Source organism: Nothobranchius furzeri, chromosome 3, assembly GCF_043380555.1.
Source record: "Nothobranchius furzeri strain GRZ-AD chromosome 3, NfurGRZ-RIMD1, whole genome shotgun sequence".
In the NCBI taxonomy this organism is placed as follows: Eukaryota; Metazoa; Chordata; class Actinopteri; order Cyprinodontiformes; family Nothobranchiidae; genus Nothobranchius; species Nothobranchius furzeri.
The window spans coordinates 52369969-52390860 of NC_091743.1; the positions used below are offsets into that span (position 1 = coordinate 52369969).

The 20892-nt window shown below is 40.9% G+C and overlaps 1 protein-coding gene across 4 annotated transcripts in view; it reads right to left on the reverse strand.

The window, feature by feature from the left end:
- Positions 1-12650: 12650 nt before the first annotated feature.
- The window catches only part of cpne5b (copine Vb), a 168811-nt gene continuing 160569 nt past the window's right edge, over positions 12651-20892 (reverse strand). For 3 of the 4 annotated variants that reach the window (XM_070549328.1, XM_054750524.2, XM_054750518.2), the window contains 3 exons: positions 17736-17793; positions 14836-14909; positions 12651-12984 (listed from right to left, as the gene is read on the reverse strand). In XM_070549328.1, coding sequence (XP_070405429.1) covers positions 12793-12984; positions 14836-14909; positions 17736-17793 — 324 coding nt within the window. In that variant the 3' untranslated portion in view covers positions 12651-12792. The remainder of the gene's footprint in view (positions 12985-14835; positions 14910-17735; positions 17794-20892) is intronic. The other variant, XR_011520115.1, reaches the window with a different exon arrangement.

Below are 20892 nucleotides of genomic sequence, written 5' to 3' on the forward strand. Positions count from 1 at the left end.
GGAGATCACACCAGATTCGCTGCAGCAGGCGTGAATCTGCAGGTCTGCAGCATCCCCTTCTTGACGTGACATCAGGACTTCCCATGTAAGGAAGGTCCGCTCACCTGTTCGTCAGATCATTATTTCATTTCCTCGCCATGATCTTTTATCATCCCATCATCCTCCAGTCATCCAACTGGAACCAGTTAGTGTTCCTGATCATTCTCAGAATATGTCATGCCTGCTCTGGTGTTAAAAGTTAGTACATTTAAGTCCTAGATCATATTTGTGCCTGTTCTACTGTCATTTTGAAGGATTAATTTTATGTGTTTTTACTACATTATGAGTAGAAATGCTAATAAAAAATCCCAATTATACAAACAAGTGAAACTGGAAAAATTAGAATCTGGTGCAAAATCACATTTATTTCAGTCATTCAACTAGACAGAGAGACTATTTAAAGGCTCAGGAACCCTTTGCAGGTGTTTTCTATTAGTAATTATAAATTTTAGTTGATTTGGGTTTTGTTTCATATCACACAGTGACATTTGAATAATTAAAATGCATTTTTTATTAAAAGCTTTAGTTTACAGTAATAACCATGTCTAATGTTTGATTCTCTGTCTCATAATTTTAATCAAAAGTTTTATGTTGAGAGCACATTTTCCTGAACGATTAAAATGCGATTAATTTAGATTAATTAATTACAAAGCCTGTAATTAATTAGATAAAATTTTTTAATCAAGTCCCAGCCCTAAGAAAAACTAAAACTTTTTTAAAACTCCCTTTTCATTAACTCATTCACTGCTATTGACGACTAAAGCCGTCATTTTAGATGCAACCGTTCACTGCCAATGACAACTAAAGTCGTCATTTGCATTTTTTTTTTACTGTTTGAGCATCGGAACAAGCCCCGGTGCTGAGAGAACAAACATCTCAGCCCTGAACCCGATCTTCATCCGCGTACGTCACACATCATGTGATCAGGAAGCAGAACATCCATGTGTTAGGAGATCATTTTGGGCCGTTCCTGTAAAAAAGGTGAGGCGCGAACCGGAAAAGCGTCTGCCAATCACAATTCAACAACGGATTATGAAAGAATGGATAACGCTCGAAACACACGGATTCTTCCTGTTGTAAGAGGTGAGTCTCCTCTTTGTTTTGGTTGTTTTGGCGTCGATATCATCCTAGCGCACAACGTTCTGTGACTCTTTAAAAAACAGTAAAAACGGTGAGAAACGCTGGCAGCGAATGAGTTATTAGCCAAAATCTTTTTGCATAGAAAACAAGATTGGTACTATATCCATCCATCCATCCATCCATCCATCCATCCATTCATCCATCCATCCATCCATCCATCCATCCATCCATCCATCCATCCATCCATCCATTCTCTTCTGCTTATTTGGGGCTGGGCCATGGAGGCAGCAGCCTAAGTCGAGAGGCCCAGACTTCCCTCTTCTCAGCCACTTGGGCCAGTTTTTCCAGGTGGAATCCCAAGGGGTTCCCTGGCCAGCCAAGAAAAATAGTCCCTCCAACAGTAGGTCTTCTCCCAGTTGGATATGCCCGGAAAACCTCACCAGGGAGGCCTCCAGGAGGCACCCTGATCAAATGCCCAAATCACCTCAACACAATAAAAGGCCACCCTGGAATGTGCAGTTTTTTGCTTTATTGGGGGGTCTGGGGACTCGGAACCTGTCAGTATCTGGTGTGACCACCATTTGCCTCATGCAGTGCAACACAACTTCTTTGCATAGAGTTTATCAGATTGTCAGTTGTGGCCTGTGGAATGTTGGTCCACTCCTCTTCAATGGCTGTGCGAAGTTGTTGGATATTAGTGGGAGCTGGTACACGCTGTCATATATGCCGGTCAAAACATCCCAAACATGCTAAACGGGTGTCATGTCTGGTGAGTATGCTGGCCATGCAAGAACTTGGACATTTTCAGCTTCCAAGAATTGTGTACAGATCCTTGCAACATGGGGCCATGCATTATCTTGCTGAAACATGAGGTGATGTTCATGGATGTACGGCAAAACAATGGGCCTCAGGATCTCATCACAGTATCTCTGTGCATTCAAAATGCCATCAATAAAATGCACCTGTGTTCTTCATCCATAACAGATGCCTGCCCATACCATAACCCCACCACCACCATGGGCCACTCGATCCACAGCATTGACATCAGCAAAGCGCTCGCCCACACGATGCCATCTGCCGTGAACAATGTAAACCGAGATTCATCCGTGAAGAGAACACCTCTCCAACGTGCCAGACGTCATCGAATGTGAGCATTTGCCCACTCAAGTCTGTTACGGCGACGAGCTGGAGTCAGGTCAAGACCCCGATGAGAATGACGAGCATGCAGTTGAGCTTCCCTGAGATGGTTTCTGACAGTTTGTGCAGAAATTGTTTGGTTATGCAAACCAATTGTTTCAGCAGCTGTCTGAGTGGCTGGTCTCAGACGATCTTGGAGGTGAACCTGCTGGATGTGGAGGTCCTGGGCTGGTGTGGTTACACTTCGTCTGTAGTTGTGAGGCCGTTTGAATGTACTGCCATATTCTCTGAAATGCCTTTGGAGACAGCTTATGGTGGAGAAATGAACATTCAATGCATGAGCAACAGATCTGGTTGACATTCCTGCTGTCAGCATGTCATTTGTATGCTCCCTCAATGCTTGTGGCATCTGTGGCATTTTGCTGTGAGACAAAACTGCACATTCCAGGGTGGCCTTTTATTGTGGGCAGTATAAGGTACACCTGTGCACTACTCATGATGTCGGATCAGCATCTTGATGTGGCACACCTGTGAGGTGGGATGGATTATCTCAGCAAAGCAGAAGTGCTCACTATCACACATTTAGACTGATTTGTGAACAATGTTTGAGAGAAATGGTAATATTGTGTATCTGGAATGAATTTTAGATCTTTAAGTCCATCTCATGAAAAATCAGAGCAGAAACAAAGGTGTTGTGTTTATATTGTTGTTGAGTGTATTTTAAATGAGCAAAAAATAGACAATTGTGTGTGTGTGTGTGTGTGTGTGTGTGTGTGTGTGTGTGTGTGTTTGGGGGAGGGTACATTGGAACTTTGTCCTCCTCAGTTTGAAAATCCTATCTGCGCCCCTGGATCACGGTGATCTTTGAGAGCTGAATCATACAAATGTCTGTATTTACGAACCTCTGCCATAACTAGTTCTTGCCAGTCCGCCATGTTTTTCCGCGTCCGACCGTCCGCGTGGTTAGAAAATTTCCTAGGTGCACGGTGCAGAAAGTTTGGGCCGTGCGGAGGCGCGGTTGTTAAAATGACGCAATTTTGCCGCGCGGAGCCGTGCGAATCTCGCGGACGCATCAAGCATAAACCAAGCTTAGTCCCGGCTTTCCACAGGAGCCGTCAGCAGCACGTTACTGCAGCAGCACGTCTGGCTCGCGTAAGCTGCTGCTTGGCCCTTCCCACGAGACGCGAAGCAGCAGGGGAGCAGCTGTCACCGACCGAGCACGAAGTCACACGAGTGACTTCGTCAGTAAACACAACAAGCAGGAGAAAACTACAACATGGCTCCAAAAGGTTTGTGTTTTATGTTCTGTCCATTTTATAATCGCCAATACGGACCTGAAAAACAAAGGAGACCGCTAGCTAGGTGATAACTTCTCACGGGGCCGCACATTTAGTAACTCTTTTTAAAAGTAAAGCAACCGGAAGGCAGTACGTTTCTTTATTCTGAAAATCTCGGGAGCTTCTCTCCATTTCCGCGTCCGATTTCCTGTCTTTCCTCCCCCAAAAATGTCGAACCTGACCCGTTTCAGAGGCGTTGCGCGTAGAAAATAGAACCGGCGCGTAAAGGCCGCGACATGCTGCTCCTGAGACGCGGCCGACTCGCGCTGCTGATGGCTGCTGACGGCTCCAGTGGAAAAGGTTCTGTTGACCACAGCTGTTCCTATCAGCAGCTATGACGTGCTGCTGCAGTAACGTGCTGCTGACGGCTCCTGTGGAAAGCCGGGGTAAGCCTCCCAGCTCCATCATTCTGGGAGACACAGCTACAGAGGAGACCCAGGGTAAAAACTGTGATCTCTCATAAGACTGTTACTAGTTACTGTGATCTCCATTCTTGGGTTTTTGGTTTGCAGTTAGTGCCCCAGAGTTTTGATATTGATAAAAGATATAGATAAATTGTGTCTTTTTGCCTCCAGTTACTGTTAATCTCCTAATCCTCAGTTTAACTTGGCTCATTGTTTTGTTTTGAAGGATTTTTAGTTAAGGAGATTTCTAGCTTCTGTTTTGTGGGTCGTTTTGGTTTTGGTAATGGTTTAGGGTTAACATTTTGTTTCTTTAGTGGTTGGTTTAGTTCAACTAGGCGTATTTTCCCTCTTTGGACTCCTCTCTCTGGTTAACACCAGAGAGAGCTTTAAGTTTATGATTGGTTTGCTGCTCCCTGTTTTAGAAAAGGGAGTTTATTTTAGTTTACTTATTACTTTTAATCCAACTTTTTGTAAATAAACCTTTGTAAACAACCATTGCGTTAACCTCCTTCCGTTCACTTAAATACCATCACAAACAGACACCATCCATCGGTGATTCATTCCCGTTTTTCTTTTTCATTATTTTATTTTTCTCTGTGTTCTCCCCTCACCACTCCTAGATGCCAGAGGGGATGTAACAGCAGTGACAACACTAAGTAGTGGAATAGGAACATCCAAAGGTTTGAAAAGATGAGAAAAAACTGTTTCCTGCAGGAAGCTATCAGGACCATCAGAGGGATTTTTCTGCCACCTCTGCTTCTCTCTTGCAGCTTTTTGTTGATGGATAAGGCGGGTGTGGAAACAGTAAGACAAACTTAGGAACTTAGTAATTTTTAAGTTTTAAAAAGTCATTTATGATTCAAAGAAGATTAAATTTATTCAGAGTGGAAGTCCAGACAGTCTCGTTTTCTGCATGACTTTTGCTTCAGCCAAGATAAGGTAGCTAGGAATTATTATGTCTCCTTTATCCGGTGACGAGGCCTTGTGGAGTACTTTCTTGTTTGGAGGCCAGACAGATGGGGTGTTTATGTCTGCAATTGAAAAAGTAAATTTCTGGTAATTTTTGATTGAAATACTTTGCCTTTGGTATGTTACACAAGTGGATAAATAGACTACGAACAAAACTGAAATGCCTTAATGGGTTTGGGTTTGGCACTCGCTGAGTGGGACATTTAAGCGGCCAGGCCACCAGCAAATGTCCTGGTGCTCCTGATAACTCACTGCTGGCACGCATGTCGCAAAATATGCTATACTAGGGATGCGTTAGGAAATGGGAGGAATTCACACAGGTTCTTCTTAACCCTCTGGAGGCAGGCGTTGCACATTTGCAACGTTAAAACCTACCTACCTGGTTACTCCACATACGTACTTCAACTCAGAAGTACTCCTGAAGGACTTAGTTGTTCATCCTTTTATCAAAACTTATTTTGAGCCCGAGGGGGTTAACAGTGTGTTATCTTAAATTGTGCCTATCGTAGGCTCTGGAAGGTGATAAATGGCTCTGATACAGGCCCTTTAAATCACGTTTAGAAGGTAATTAAACAGACAATGGTACGTTGGTGAAAGGAAACAAGTAGAATAGCGGTTCTTGAGGACCAGGATTGAAAATCATTGAGTTTTAAATGAAAATAGGCCGCATAGGCCTAGAACTGCATTCCACAGTCCATACTGGTCGTGCAGGCTTTAGTTTTAGATTAGGTGACCATCACATGCTACAGTGGTGTAATCTTGTGCCAAGACTGACCCTTCGGATGTGGTGCATGTTTTGGAAACATAATGGTGATTAAAACCTTATGTGAGTGCAGGAAGGCACCACAGGGCTTGTAGCTCCTGAAGAGCACGGCAGGATCTTCTTCCATCGCATTTATGTCAAATTGAAGTCACAAATTTTCAAATTAAACTCTCCACAAGCTTTTATAAAAGTAGCCATTTTTAATAATGTTCATTTAAGGCAATTCAATACAAACCATTTCACAACCCACTATATGACAATAATCATGTACAAGATAAACTCTTGAGATGTCAGAACAGGAAGTCATGCAAACCGGTAAACTCATAGGAACCAAACAATGAAGTAAAACGGTGGAATAAAACTCAAGAAATGAACAGGCAACATAAAATGTGTTAAATGTAACATGCAGATCAGCTACAGGTAGTTTTATTTTATCTATTTAGTATTTTATACTACTGATAAGACAGGAACAGTGTTTCAGGAACCAGGTGCAAGAAAGAAGAAATACCATACAGTCTATTGTTTCTGCCATGCCTGATACAGAGACAGAGTCTCCACTGGAGGATGGCACTGAGTGTAATTTACTACTGTAGCATTAGAAAACATGCAAATCGACAAAACAGTACGTCAGGTTTAAAAATATAAAAGAGCAATGGCTTTATATAAATTTCTAAAAAGAAAACAAAGAACAAACAAATCTAATAAATACTGAAATATTCCCAAAATATATATAAAACATTTACAATAGGCATTCATCTTAAGGTTTAAGCAGTTATTTTTTTCTTCAAAAGTTTTTTGCCATAATTAAACATTTTTACCAGAAATGTTTCTGAAATCCCTCTTCGGTGCTATGGATGAAGGTCCTGTGCGTGATCCTGTCATACTGCTTTGATTAATCTTAATAATTTATTTAAAGCTCTTTTGCTTCATGCCTCAACGAAAAGAGGGAAAACTTTTCCCAGGAGAGTGGTGAGTGCATCTGAATACAAACCAGCAGTTAGACCACACATACATCCATCTCAGCTGCAAACTAAATGAGAATCAATGACCACATTTTAAATATTTAAGGCTTTTAGAGTTTGCTACATTAAACAGTTCTTCAGAGTTTTTCTCAGGTGAAATAAATTCTGCTTCTTCATTTCTCTGTTGGCTTAAAATGATCAAATATCTATTTCTCTTTGTTAATTAGAGCCAAATTAGCCAGGAAACTGAATTCATTACCAGTCAAATGCATTACCAGAAGAGAGGTTTCTACAGTGTAATCTGTGAAGTAAGAGAGGCAAGGCAGCAACATCAATTTGGAGATGGAAATCCAAAAACTTTTGTGCTTCAACAAATCTTCCAAAGAGTGTTTTTGATGGGAATGATTCTGCGGTGTTGGTTTTAAATGTCAACTCACTTTACCCGTTTTACATATTTCTAAAACCAGCTTAACTAAACACAAAAAGCTTTCAGAAAAGCACCTTTTCACCTGATCGCAGTAAAAATCTGGAGAATTATGAGAACTATTCTTATTCTGAGACAGATAGTACTGACCTTCTCCACCAGCTTCTAAAGGTCTGTTTCCACCATCTGAACCTCTGAGAGGTTTTACCGGACCTTCACAGCATGCATGTGTCTCCATTTCACCAGGCCGGCCCAAAAGGACCACTTTCCAGACCATTTCACTTCACTGGGTGGGGCTTGTGGTTAACTCAGGCTAATTGGTTCTAACTCAAGCTGGGTGTACACTGCTGGATTTTTGGCTAATTTTGAGCCAATTTTCCTCTTGTGTGAGAATCTTTGCGGTCGGGGTTGAGTTTAGCGTTGTATAGAAGTAACGGGAGGAGATTAACACCTCACAGCCAGCTCCCGATCAGCAAGCTTACGGTTGCATGAATATTAAACATGTTTGATATTTTCCCTCATGAAGGTTATCATTGTTGAAGCAGAGCTGTGGCTAAATACCAGAACTGCTCCCAGAGTGCATGCGCCAACCCAGCTCCACTGGTATTTCTGTGTTCTTTTATTTTCACACTTTTCTCCACAAACAATGACATGGATTGCCAAGAAAATGTTTTCTGTGTTTATGTTAAATAAAAAAGATCCCAAAACATTGTTTACATTCTTTCTTTTGTTTTTCTTCTTCAACCCCCATAAACCCCTACATGTCCTTCTACGGCAAGCCCAAAGGACCACAAACATGTCAATAACAGCTCAGTGGCCTAGGGGTATGACTGTCTTCCCTGGGATTGAGAGATCAGGGTTTAACTCCGGGTCGGGTCATACCAAAGACTTTGAAAGAAAATTTGATCCAATGCCTCCCTGCTTGAAACTCAGCATTAAAAGGGGTTAGATTGGGAGTTAAACCACCAAATGGTTGTTTAAGCACTGATGCTATAAAATCAGTTTCTAAACTCCCAATACGGAACAATGTGGCAGAAAACCCCCACATGTCTGTAACTGTGGCCACTAAATGGTCCACAAAACACTGTAAAAAAAACCTTCTGGTTAATTGAATGTTACTTCTTACATGACACAGGTTCTCTCCCCGTGCTCTGAATAGATGTAATTACAGCATACTTTGACAGAATACTTTTTAAAATGTCCATAGCACATCACTCACTGCCAGAATGGACATGATGCTGACGTCTTAGCAAAGTCCTGAAGGGGACAATTTTGTATGGAGACACAAATGCTGGTTGGACCGAGCCAGCATATTTTCCCTGTCACCTTACCCCCTCTCTCAACATTTCCATAACTCCTTCAGTAGAAACACGGCTTAAGTCTACACAAGTAAGTTCAAACATGGAGCAATGACTGAGACTGAGTTATTCAAAGACAGAATAAAGCAGATCCCGCCATGAGCTCCAGGTCCAAACTGACCTAAAAGCTGAAACATCTCTGGTAAAAGTTTCATGCAAGGTTGCTAATATAACTTATAAAGTGCAGCTAAAAAATAACAATTACTCATAAATCTGCACACGGTGTAGAAATCAAAAGAAAGGTGGAAAGTGAATCTTGTATTTAATGCAAAAAGTGTGAATAATGCTTTCAGTTTTTGCCTTTTTTGTGATGTTCTGGTGTCCTGTCCTTTTCAAGTAGAAAGCCAGAAGTAGAGTCTTTAATGAAGCTACTGTATAAGGCAGAGTCCAGTTTTATCACATCATTTTCCTCTGATAAGCAAAAAGAGAAGCATTTTCCTCAATGTGTTTCTTTTCATCTTTTTAAACACACGAAGCTTGTAAATGTTGGCCCAGTAAAGGCTCTATGTGAGAGCAGGTCGTCTGACACTGCATGTTGTGCTTTTCCTCACTGACCTCCAACACTCACACTTTAACCTAGCTCATGTCAGTTTGCTTCCTTTAATGCTGCATCTCATTTTTCTTCCCTGTGATGTTTTGTATGAGGCAGTCCCACCAGAGACTTGCAACAACTCATCTTCTGTGACATAAGTGAAAGAATCCAGGAAATAGGCTCTCTTTGACAACAGGCATTCCTTCTGGTATGATTCAGAAAACGTTGCCAGGGAATGCATTTGCATAGAGCAGAGATAATGGCTTTTTACTCTGAACACATTTTCTGAGTGATAATGATACTGTCTTGAACAAAAACAGAATAATTACGGTGTTACCCATTCAGCGTTAGTGTTCAGATTTCCTGGGTTAGGGTATTCTTTCCTTGCCCAGTTTTGTCTGTAACTGTTTAAAGAAGAATGAAATGGTTGAGTTTTAGCTAGTTTCTGGATGCAGGGCCTTGGGAATTCTTTACATTGTGGTTTTTAATACTCAGAAACAGACTCAACCAGGCAGCAATGGTTAGTCAGGTTTAAATAAACTGATGAAAAACAAGCGTGCTGCATATTTGCTTGCTGTATTCTGTACAGCAATGGTAAAAAATCCAAATCCCATGTGTGTTAGCCTTTAATGAAGCTGCTAATTCCTGAAGACATTAGACGGAGTTTATGTTGTCACACGGTGCTTTCCTACATCACTATCCAATATGCCAGATTAACATAGTGCAGAAATCAGTTTCAGCATTTTAAAACTTGATTCAAAACACAAGATTACCTGCTTTTATAGAGCACATTTACTAGAATAAAACCACACACACGCGCGCGCACACACACGTGCAAAGTGATAAAAGTGGACAAAACTAAAATATAACACATCTCATGAATGTAAGCTACATGCCTGCTAATTAATTTATTCATAAGTAAATTTAAACTCCTTGTGTGAGAAGATTTGCTGTAACTAAATATCATCGAATAAAATGAAATTTTAAGTTTGTCAGATTTCCCTTTTGAGTAGTCTTTTGTAGCTTTATTACTTAATAAGTTATCTCATGAGTTTGTCATTTACAGAACTGCAAACAATACTTGTGGCATGATTGTACATAGCAAGGATGTTGGCTCCACTTAATGCTGGATTAAGACTTCAATCTGTCACTATTGCAGCAAAACCTCCTTCAGGGAGATGCTACCATGGTGCTGCTGAGGAATTACCAGCTAGAAATTGTTCCGGGCTTTATACTTTAGCAACAAGCTTCCAAGTGTTTTGTTATTACACTAGAACAGGAGTCTGCAACCTTTAGGAATGGAGGAGCCATTTTATACTAACTGAAAATAATCTGTATAAGCCTTTAGATGCGCCTGAATCCTGAAATGAAGATGAAATATTGATTTATAATGTGTGATTACAATCTGCCATCCTGGCGAAATTACACAATTATTGCAAACAGTTTTGGAAACAGCAATAGATTTTTTTTTCTTCTCACAAATTTGGATCTACAAATCGATCAGGTTCATGGTGTTCTCTGTCTTTTAACAGCGATAAAGCCACTACAGCTCATAATGGATGCACTGCCACTATGCTCCCACATTAAGAACACAATAGTAGTAATTAACTTATTAATAATCCACCATGGCCTTGGCTTGTGTGCTTTTTGAATGCTCAGAGCTAATCATTCCCCTCCTTTACCTTTAATGGGTAGGCCACTGCTTCCACAGGACAAACTAAATGTTTTTGAAAAGAACTTAAAGAGACAATGTGTAGTTTTTACCATCAATCTCTCAAAATATTCATCGTTGTTGAAAATGAATAAAATTATGCCCAGTTGTTGATAAACATCGGCGGCTTTGTAACATATAGCCATAAAAATTGGGTCTAAAGTACATAGGGTGCGGGTCTAGCGTCTTCGGGGGACGCCATATTAGACATCATGTTCCCTTCTGGTCGGGTTGGAGTCCCGTGCCTGTTGATGATGTCAAACTAGATGACTGGCTGAACGTGCAACTTACAGATGTTATGTTACCATGTTCAGTAATATTTGGGCAGAAAGAAGAGTGAATTTATCAACAAAACTAGACTCTTTCCAAAACCAATGTGAACGAACATAATCGAAAAACAGATGCAATATATTTTGGCTGAGCAGCGTTGCTGTGGCGTGATGACATCATCAACAGGCGCAGGACCCCGAGCAAATTCGGAAACTATAGCACCAGAAAACTAGCATCAGCATTGCATTCTCTAGATGGATTAACTGAAGGATCATCAAAGTCTGAGGAGTCACCCCGAGGTCCCATGCTTTCTGCTCCACAGGCAGCAACATTTACCATAATGTTTTTTTGTTCAAACTAGCGACAGTCACAGCAACATGGTGTCAAACTAACCTGAAATGTATGTACTGCCCCCGAGCAGCAGGAAACTACACAGGGCCACTTTAAATGAAAATTGGTAATCAGACATTCTGAATGCAGCGGACACATTATTAGAAAGTTTAACCTTCGACTGTTACAGTCCCAGTTAAACACTGGGAGAAAGAACTGCTCTATCATAATCAAAATTTCCAAGGTTGGTTTTATGATCCTTTAGGCCACATAACTACTGGTGAGTGACCACTAATGTTTCAGCTTCAGAGGTTATTACTAAGTCTTATTAAAAATCTGTTATACAAAATAGACTTTCATTAGGTAGTTAAATTATTAATTTAATTCCATATATTATAAACTGTAATTTAACAGAAAAATGGACGACAACCTATTTTCTTACTAAACAAGTTTCTGACCCCTGGCTGAACACACATTCAGAAATATTTATTAGCAGTAAAACTCATTTGCTGGGAAGGTTGGAGGGTTTAATGCTTCAAAAGTATAATAAATAAAATAGTTCATGCCATAATGAGCAGCTTCCCCTGTGACTGAAATGCATCTGCATTGAGTCAAAGTGAAAATGCAACAATTTTCATGAATGTTTAACATAAATTATAGCCGTAGTGCAAAACATTTTGGCCATTGTGAATAAATGTTGTACTTTCTTAAAAATGATTGAGTAGCAGCACTCAAAGGGATGGAATGTGATTAACCTGGTACAATCAATAATTAGTGTGCAGGCTTTTAAATGCAGTCGTTATGAATGTTTAACTGCTTCAAATGGATTAAGTTGGATATGGTGCGTTTAAATAAACCTATCATGCTTAAACATCTGAGAATAAACACTGGATTATGGGATTTCATTTCTCATACAACATGCTCATATAAACATTTACTTAATAAAGCAGACAGGTGGCGGTGGGTGGTAAAAAGCATCATAACTGATATGGAAATCTTCCTCTAATATAAAAACTTATTCGAGAAGGTGCCTATGAAATATTACTGTAATAGGCCACACCAATGACTGACGAGCAAGGCCTAGATCAGGTTTGTACGTCCTCAAACACTGAGAGAAACATCTACAGACAGGCACAAGTTTTAACCACAACATGACCTTTGTGAAGCAACTTGCTGTCAGATCAGACGTGAAACAGTCACTGCCCAAAAGGCTTTTACCAACAAGTCCTGAAAAGTTTGGTCAACCCCCTATTTGAAGAAAGGCTCCAAAGAAATGTATTACAGAAGAAAAAAAAAAACATAAAACAACGGGGTTCTGCTGCTGTAGTCACTGGGAGGGTACAGCACAAGATTGTACACCCATATCATGGTGCCCTGCTTCCCATGAACACCAAAAAATCAGGAGGTAGAGAGTTCCCACTGGACTCTAGAGTGGCTGCTGCATGCTATCAGTTCTCAGAAGCAACGAACAGGGCCTCAGATCTGTGTGTGGTGGTGTGTGTGTCCAGGTGGTGTGTAGGGAGGCGGTGCAGGGTTGGGTTTGATTCCTCGGCTCTTCATGTAGGAGATGAACTGGTCGGGGATCTCTGCTAGAACATCTTTGGCAAGCCGCGCCATACTTAATACATGGTTCCCTGTCCGGTCCATGTAGTCTCTGAAAGGGACAAACTGAACGCAAAAAATAAACATGAAATTATAATTTCATGATTGTGGGATAAATCCAATAAAAATACTTCAAATCAAAATCAACTTTTTTTGCTTACAAACTTTATAAATGAGTGTCTCATCATTCTGTAGACAAGTGTTGTCAATAATGTGTCACTTTAGTGCATCTTAGTTGAAATTTAAATATTCTGACTAAAACTGTCAGTGTTGCACGCTCTTCAGGTAAAAACTCTGCACTACATTTGAATTTAAATCTACCATCGCTATTGGCTAAGAGATACCCCATGACAGTAACTGGTACCATATGATGTCACAATGTCATTGTAAGCCTGTGTGTGTGTGTGTGTTTTAGCGGATCTGCCCTCTCAGGCTACCAGGAAACGCCTTCTTGTTGCGCATTTTTTGAACAGGACATGGGAGTGGAGTAAGACTGGTAGAGGGTAACTTGCTCTTTAAAGATATACTAGAAGAGTTTTTCGTTTAGAGCTGGAAACTGTTCTTTATGCCTCTACATGAAACTTAGTTGGGGCTCAAAATGTTCCCTTATAGATGACCAAACACAACCGCATAATGAAGCATTACAATGAAAAGACTAGTTAACCCCACCCACTCAGCCAGGAGATGAATATTAAATACTGTAAGCTACATCCTGATTGGCCGGTTTACCCCAATAACCCTATGTTGCTGCCTGAGGATACCCTTCCTTATGTCCCGCATGCACTCGTGTGCACCGGTGCTTCCATTGCACCGGTCTGTCACAGATGCGCTCCAAAGCCTCCCGTCCATAGCTCTTCAGGGTGCTGTCCACTTGAGCGTGCTGTCAATAGCAAGATGCATTGACAATGATGTCCAAGTGTGAGATAATAAGCTCTGATGGGAATGTTTTCCTTGTTGATTTTGTTACCTCTGCGATGCACACTGTGTGTAACATTTAAACTGTGTGCCCACTAGCATGAGTCAGGGTGCATATGCAATCTGTCAAAATGGCGGACAGCCTTCAGATTTTTCCGTCATCGTTTAAAAAAACAGTCAAATACGAAAAATATCTGGCCCCTGATTGGGACATGCAAATGTAAGGGTGTGTGTCTATGCTTATGTGTCGCAGCTGCTATGGCAAATCTGCAAAACAAGCTAGCTTTTAAACACAAACTGTGATAGCAGATTGGTCAACACCAGTTTTACTCAGAATGAACCGTTTCTCAGCGACATTACTTATCACAGCACAGCCTTTTCGGTATGCTACATTATACATGCCAAGCTGCCTTTTAAACAACAACAAGGTAAATGTAGTTTTAGATTCTAGGACCGGTACAAAACATCTTTTTGTGTTCTACGAAATATAGAAACTGCAGGTCAGAAACAACTAAATCTCAACTTGTGATCTATTTATCCAATAGGGAAGAGCCAAAGGAATATCCACTACTGTCAATAGCACATAACAACACACATCAATCTCACCTCAGCTAAAAAGGATTTTAGAAACTCTCCACATCGTCATTTGCTCACAACACAATTACATATTGAGTTTTGACACCTCTGATGGAGACAGATGACAGCTCGCTGTTGCTGAAACAGCCTGACTGGTGTCTAGAGACAACAGGTTTCGTTGAGTGACAAAATATGAAACATTTTCCATGCCTGTCTTGATGTGATTCATTGGAATCAAATTTGTCCTCATCTGACTCTATGAACAGACGGTGTGTTGACGTACCTGCACATCAGTGAATGTGACATGCCAAAGCAAAACTATGGACTATGAAAGCACTTGCCTACAAATTGGGATCTAATCACTAAAATAGAAACTCCACATCTTGTCAGATTTCCACGTTGCTAAAGAATCTAAAAGGCAGCCACCTGAACAATGTCTCTCTCTGCTAGCTTCCCTCGGGATGAGATCCTGATGTCATCGCCATCCAGTTCCACCATAGCTGGAAGACACAAGATCACAGCATTAGATTCTGTTGCCTTAACCGAGGAACGGTTTGATGATGTTACCCTTAAAGCATTGTTGAACGTGAAAAATTTCGAACCATGCAGTCTTCATTTTGCATCTAATCAACTAATAAGTCCTTTATTTTAGTCTGTGTAATTTAGAATCAGCTGCTCTAAACACTGCAAACCCACCAATTAACCTCAACCATCCCTTCTACAATTATATCTGTGTCCACCTACGCATCCTCTTTCCCTCCTGACTTTGACGAGTTTCTACAGTAATTTTCCTTTTGATTGACTGCCAACAACTTTAGCTTTAGTGGTAACTATAAAAAATGGGTTGGATTTTTATTAATGTTTTCATTTATTTTAGCACGCTGAGCAGAATCTTTCTTTGACAAACAACAAACAGACTTCCATGGAAGTGATTTGCATGGAACGTATGACGCATTAAAGGTGGTGTACTATTCTGTGGACAGCTTAACTTTTTCTATTTTTTTTAGAGCAACAGCAACATGTAGGTGTTTCTCTCATTTCTATAGAGATGTGTATGTTTCATTTAATATGAAACCATTATCTCACTGGGATGAAGCTGCTGGTGACAATGGTGAACGGTTTCCATCAGGAAGTTTCCTGAGAGTCTTACAACATTCATGAGGATAAATGGGCCTCCATCTTGTGTTTACACAAACGTTAATATTTGAAGACAATTGCAACAAATTTCCTTTCAAAATAATACATAGCTGCAAATATCTCAAACACGTTTAGTTCCTTTTTAAATTTTCTTTCTTTCCAAAATACATTGAAATTTATGATAATACAAGGAGAGATTGGTGACCAATGAATGAAATAACGTAAATTTAAAACTGAGACATAATTAAAGAAGCAATATGTAAGAATTCTACATTCAAATAATCAGTGAACTGTCTAATGTCTCAATCATAATGGAAGTAAGGTAACACTGAAACTGATTTCCTTCTCAGCCAGCTGGGGGTTTGTCACTTTTTCTCCTTTAAAAACAACAGTGACATTACCATTTACAGTGAGTTAGTTTGTGAAGTTGGCATGTCTCCAGCAAGCTCACGCCTACTGCATACTGGAAGCAAAAGCAGTGCGGAACGGCAGTGAAACGGCGCCGCTTCAAATAGAATCCAATATGGTCTAAGGAAGGCACCGCGCCACTAAAAACAGGATCGGGTTCTATTTTTTCTGCGAGCCGCTTCTGGGATGCGTCAATTACTGCAGTTAACATAGAGCTAGGCAGGAAATCACTCACAATTTCAGTGTAAAATCCCTGGTATTTTGCAAAATAAAAGTATTGCAGCTATGCAATTTCATATATATGAGGCTTACGTGTGACCTAACGTCTTATTTACTCACAGCATTGTTCCAGATGTGCAGCGGTGTACGTTTTCATGGCTTTACTCCTGGCCATGGAGAGGAACATCATTAGCCTGGCAAGCCAGACTAAATAATACATTTATAAATAAATGTATTATTTAGTCTGGCCATGCTCCATTGATGGCTCTCGGTTGTGGGGCGGGTTCTACCGTTGTCTTTCAAATGATCTCCGCATTCCACTGGACAGTGAATGTGACATACTCTTGTTTCACTCTGTTGCATCATCCCACCCACCAGGCATATAGAGTGCCCTGATTGGCCCACAAAGTGGATAAAGCTCTGTGATTTGTTCACTAAGCAGATAGAGCACTATGACTGTCCATCATTATGGACCAATCACAGCTCTTTATGAGTTTGAAACCCCTCTAGAGAGCTGTGATTGGCCAGCCAGAGTCCTGGTAGGAGCTGCTGAGGTTCCAATGGAGCATGCCTAGACCATTCTTTGCAAAGCAAGAATTTGGTCTAGTTCACTAGGCTAGAACATCGTCATATATGATGTCAAACAGTGATATCACATGTGATTTCCTTCTTTTTGGTTTAATGGCGGATTTCATAAACAAAATGTAACCTTTGAAGTCTTGACGGATTGTGTGATCTCGCGAGGAGGTTGGAAGAAGTCTTGAAGGATTTTGTGATCTCGTGAGTCGAGGGAGGAGCACAGCAGAGAAGCCGCTTCGCTGCTTTTCTCCCAGTGCGCACTTGAGTGCTGTGAGCATCGCGAGTAAACCTTTCTGCCACCGTTCTGCACCGCATTTGCTTCCAGTGTGCAATAAGTCACTTTTTGTTCGGAAAATTGGGCTGCAGTAACCAGATTTGACCACAAGATGCCATTCTTACTTCATTCTTACATATTGCACCTATTTTAGATGGTTAGTAAATCGTTCATCATCATGCAGACTCTGCAGTAGGCTGTGATTTTCTTTCTTTTACTTTTAAAACAGTACTTCTAAGCATTGGTTCCATTGAGGGGTCTGGGATGGGTAAGGGGGTCCAACCCAGACCATTCCACCCAGTGGAACTGAAGTGTAACTCTGAATGGAGCATTTTTCTAGCAGACAACATACAGTAGATATGTAGCCCTTGTTATAGACAACAAGGGCTACATTCCATTCAGAAAAGATTATGCTCATTAACAATTTTACAGAAAACTAACATGCATACCTGCAGATGAGGAATGCAGCCCTTTTTAACACACCTGTTCCTTTTCTACTAAAGCAAGTCAAAGTATCTGCTAAAAGGTCTTATGCAGAGGAAGGAAAGAGGAGCTAAGACTGACATCTGCAAATAAAAGGCTGCTTTTAGAACCTCTTAATCTAACACAATTAGTAAAGACAATGTTTCTTTTTATTCATTTCTGTGGAAAATAATTGAAATGTTCATCACTCAATGGCTGCTGCATTTAGAAAATAAAGATATTGTACCATCAAACTCGGCCTGGCCCACTCCAACAATAATAATGGACATGGGAAGCTTGGCAGCCTGTGAAAAAATCAAGACAACAGTGATGACATTTTTCTCATCTGTGATAAAAATGTTTACCAATTAATGTGAAAGCTCAACTTCACATTGCATTTTAGTGCTATTTGTAATGTTTTTAATTACAATCACGCCAATGTCATTCTATTTGAACATTTTATGGCTCAAAATACCTTTAATGTGCAGTCGAAGGAAACCAGTATGATAAAGAGGCTGACATGGTGACATGCTCAGCCGAAGCTCAACCTGTTTGCTTTTCCAGATATTTTATGGACCTTAATTTGTTTTCTCCCAGCTAAATGCACCCCGTCACTTATCTGGGTACAGCAGTCTGAATGGAAGTGATCTCACCCTGGATGTTGGATTAGACTCACTGCCAACAGTAACAAGGTCATATAAAATAGCGGGACAGCATTTTTTTTGTTGCTAACATCCCCACAGCTAATCTAAACAACAAGAGTTATTCATGTAAACCATGCTTTACACCATGTTAGGATTTTATCTCACAACTCACATCCCATCAGGACAAAATATCGAACTTTAAGCTGCAAACACTGTAAGAGGCAGGAGAAAATTAAATGAACAAATCTGTTAGCAAACAGCTTGATAAGGTCTTATGCTGCAGCAGATGGATGAGCCGGGAGGAGAAGGAGGGGAGGAGGTGCCAGCATCGGTGAGTACAGCAGCCATCCTCATTTACCCGCCAAGCCACCCCCAAGCTCCACCTCCAGTCAAATGCCCATGGTTCACCTGCCAGCTGAGGAGAATAATGTCCCCAAACAGACTTGATTAAAAACCAGCTGCCTGAAACGGCAAATAAAACCAACATTTCAAGACTAATTAATTGAACTGTGCTCTGTTCGTGCTGTGTAACACGTTACTCGTACATTGCACTGCTTCTGATAACATTTCTAAAAATATCCGTCTATCCATCATATTTCGTCCGCTTATCCAGAGTCGGGTTGCGGGGGTATCAACCTAAACAGAAAGGCCACACTTCCCTGTCTCCAGCCACTTGGGCCAGCTCCTCTGAGGAAATCCTAAGGCGTTTCCTGGCCAGCCGAGGGACATTGTCCCTCCAGCATGTCCTGGGTCTACCTTTAGGTCTCCTCCAAGTTGGACATGCCTGAAAACCTCACCAGGGAGGCGTCCAGGAGGTATCCTAGCTAGATGCCTGAGCCACCTCAACTGGCTCCTCTCAATGTGGAGAAGCAGCAGATCTACTCTGACCCCCTCCCGGATGACCGAGCTTCTCACCCTATCGCTAAGGGAGAGCCCAGCCACCCTGCTGAGAAAACTCATTTCAGCTGCTTGTGTCCGTGGTCTTGTTCTTTCTCTACCCATAGCTCGTGACCACAGGTGAGGGTTGGAACGTAGATCGACCGGTAAACCGAGAGCTTCGCCTTCTGGCTCAGCTCTCTCTTCTCTAAAAGTACTGTTTTAAATTATTTGTTTGTGAAACTTGGTACCGTAAAAAAAAATTGGAATGTAAACCTGCAAAAAGTACAAAAAATGTATGCTTACAACTTTCACTTGTTAAAAAAAATGTCACATGTATCTTTAATTAAAACTACACAGTTAGATTCGTAAAATTAGCTCTACAATCTACTTTTGTTCAATAAATTTTCCCAGAAATAAAACTTGCTTGGGCGACGGTGGCACAGGAGTTAAGAGCTTGCCCCGTAATCTGAAGGTTGCAGGTTCGAGCCCCGCTCAGTCTGTCGTTGTGTGCTTGGGCAAGACACTTAACCCACGTTGCCTGCTGGTGGTGGTCGGAGGGACCGGTGGTGCCAGTGCTCGGCAGCCTCGCCTCCGTCAGTGCGCCCCAGGGCAGCTGTGGCTACATCGTAGCTCATTCCCACCAGTGTGTGAATGTGTGTGTGAATGGGTGAATGACTGATTGTGTTGTAAAGCGCCTTGGGGGTTCCAGGACTCTAGAAATCGCTATATCAAATACAGGCCATTTACCATTTACCATTTGAGCTATTGTGTCATTTTAATCTAAGCGTTGTATGTTATAACTCTTCTAATTTTCCTTGTTTGTCCTGATAAACATTGAAATTATCAGACAAAAAATACAATCACATCCAGCTAGAAGGTAGAGTCACATCTTAGTTTCTAATATAAGGAATAAACATTTATTCAGGACTTTTACAGTTTTCTCTGTTTGAGAAGGACACCAAAGAGGAAAATGATAATTCTGACCAGATACGTCACAGAAGAAAACAGCAGTTCCTCAGTTAGTTTTTCTGTTATAAACTGACCCAATGAATGCACCATTTAATAGCATTTCTGAGATTCCACAGATTCAGAGTTTTTTATTTTATTTAGTGAATTAAAAATAAAACAGTAACTGAAAATAAAGTAACAGCTGTTGCAGATGTAATTTGACAATTACATGACACCTCGACTACATTACGACTGTTACTTAAAGCCGATATCTGAGCCAGGTTTTGTGTAGCATCTGCTGAGCTACTCTATCCTCAGGAGCATTTTGTGTCGGTGTACACAGTGAGCATGTAGACACAGGTAGAGCGTCAACACCACAGGTAACAAATCTGTTTATTTATATGATAATTAGGCTTTTCTTTTGAATCAGGACCCACAAAGCTGCTATGTGAGATGTGTATGCATGCTGGTGTGAAGAATCATGAAGACTGAAATACGTGAAACACAATTAAATGATTCTAAATTCACACATGAAGGCAAATCCATCTCTGGAATAACGTGTGCAGGAGTCAGCAGTTCTTAAACTTGATGTCACCTCCTCACGTCTCCGTTTGGCTTCCAGTTTGAAAAATCTAAAGCGAAATGTGGCAATTTAATTTATTACAAGGTGAGCAAAGGTAAAGTGAAGTAATGTTGAGGGCCTTATTAGATGTGGCACTAAATGCACACGGATAACAGAAGAAGATGAGGAAGGAAAGAAAAATAAATAAAGGCAGCTGTGGGGTTTGTTACTGACTGAATGTGGTGACTGGAGTGTGAAGACCAGGAGATTTAGATCTTTTAGTGTGCCGAGAAAGAGAACAAATCTTTTCATTTGTGAGTGAGGGAATCTATTTCAAAGAGAGAAAACAAATGAAAAAGAGGCTGCTGGGT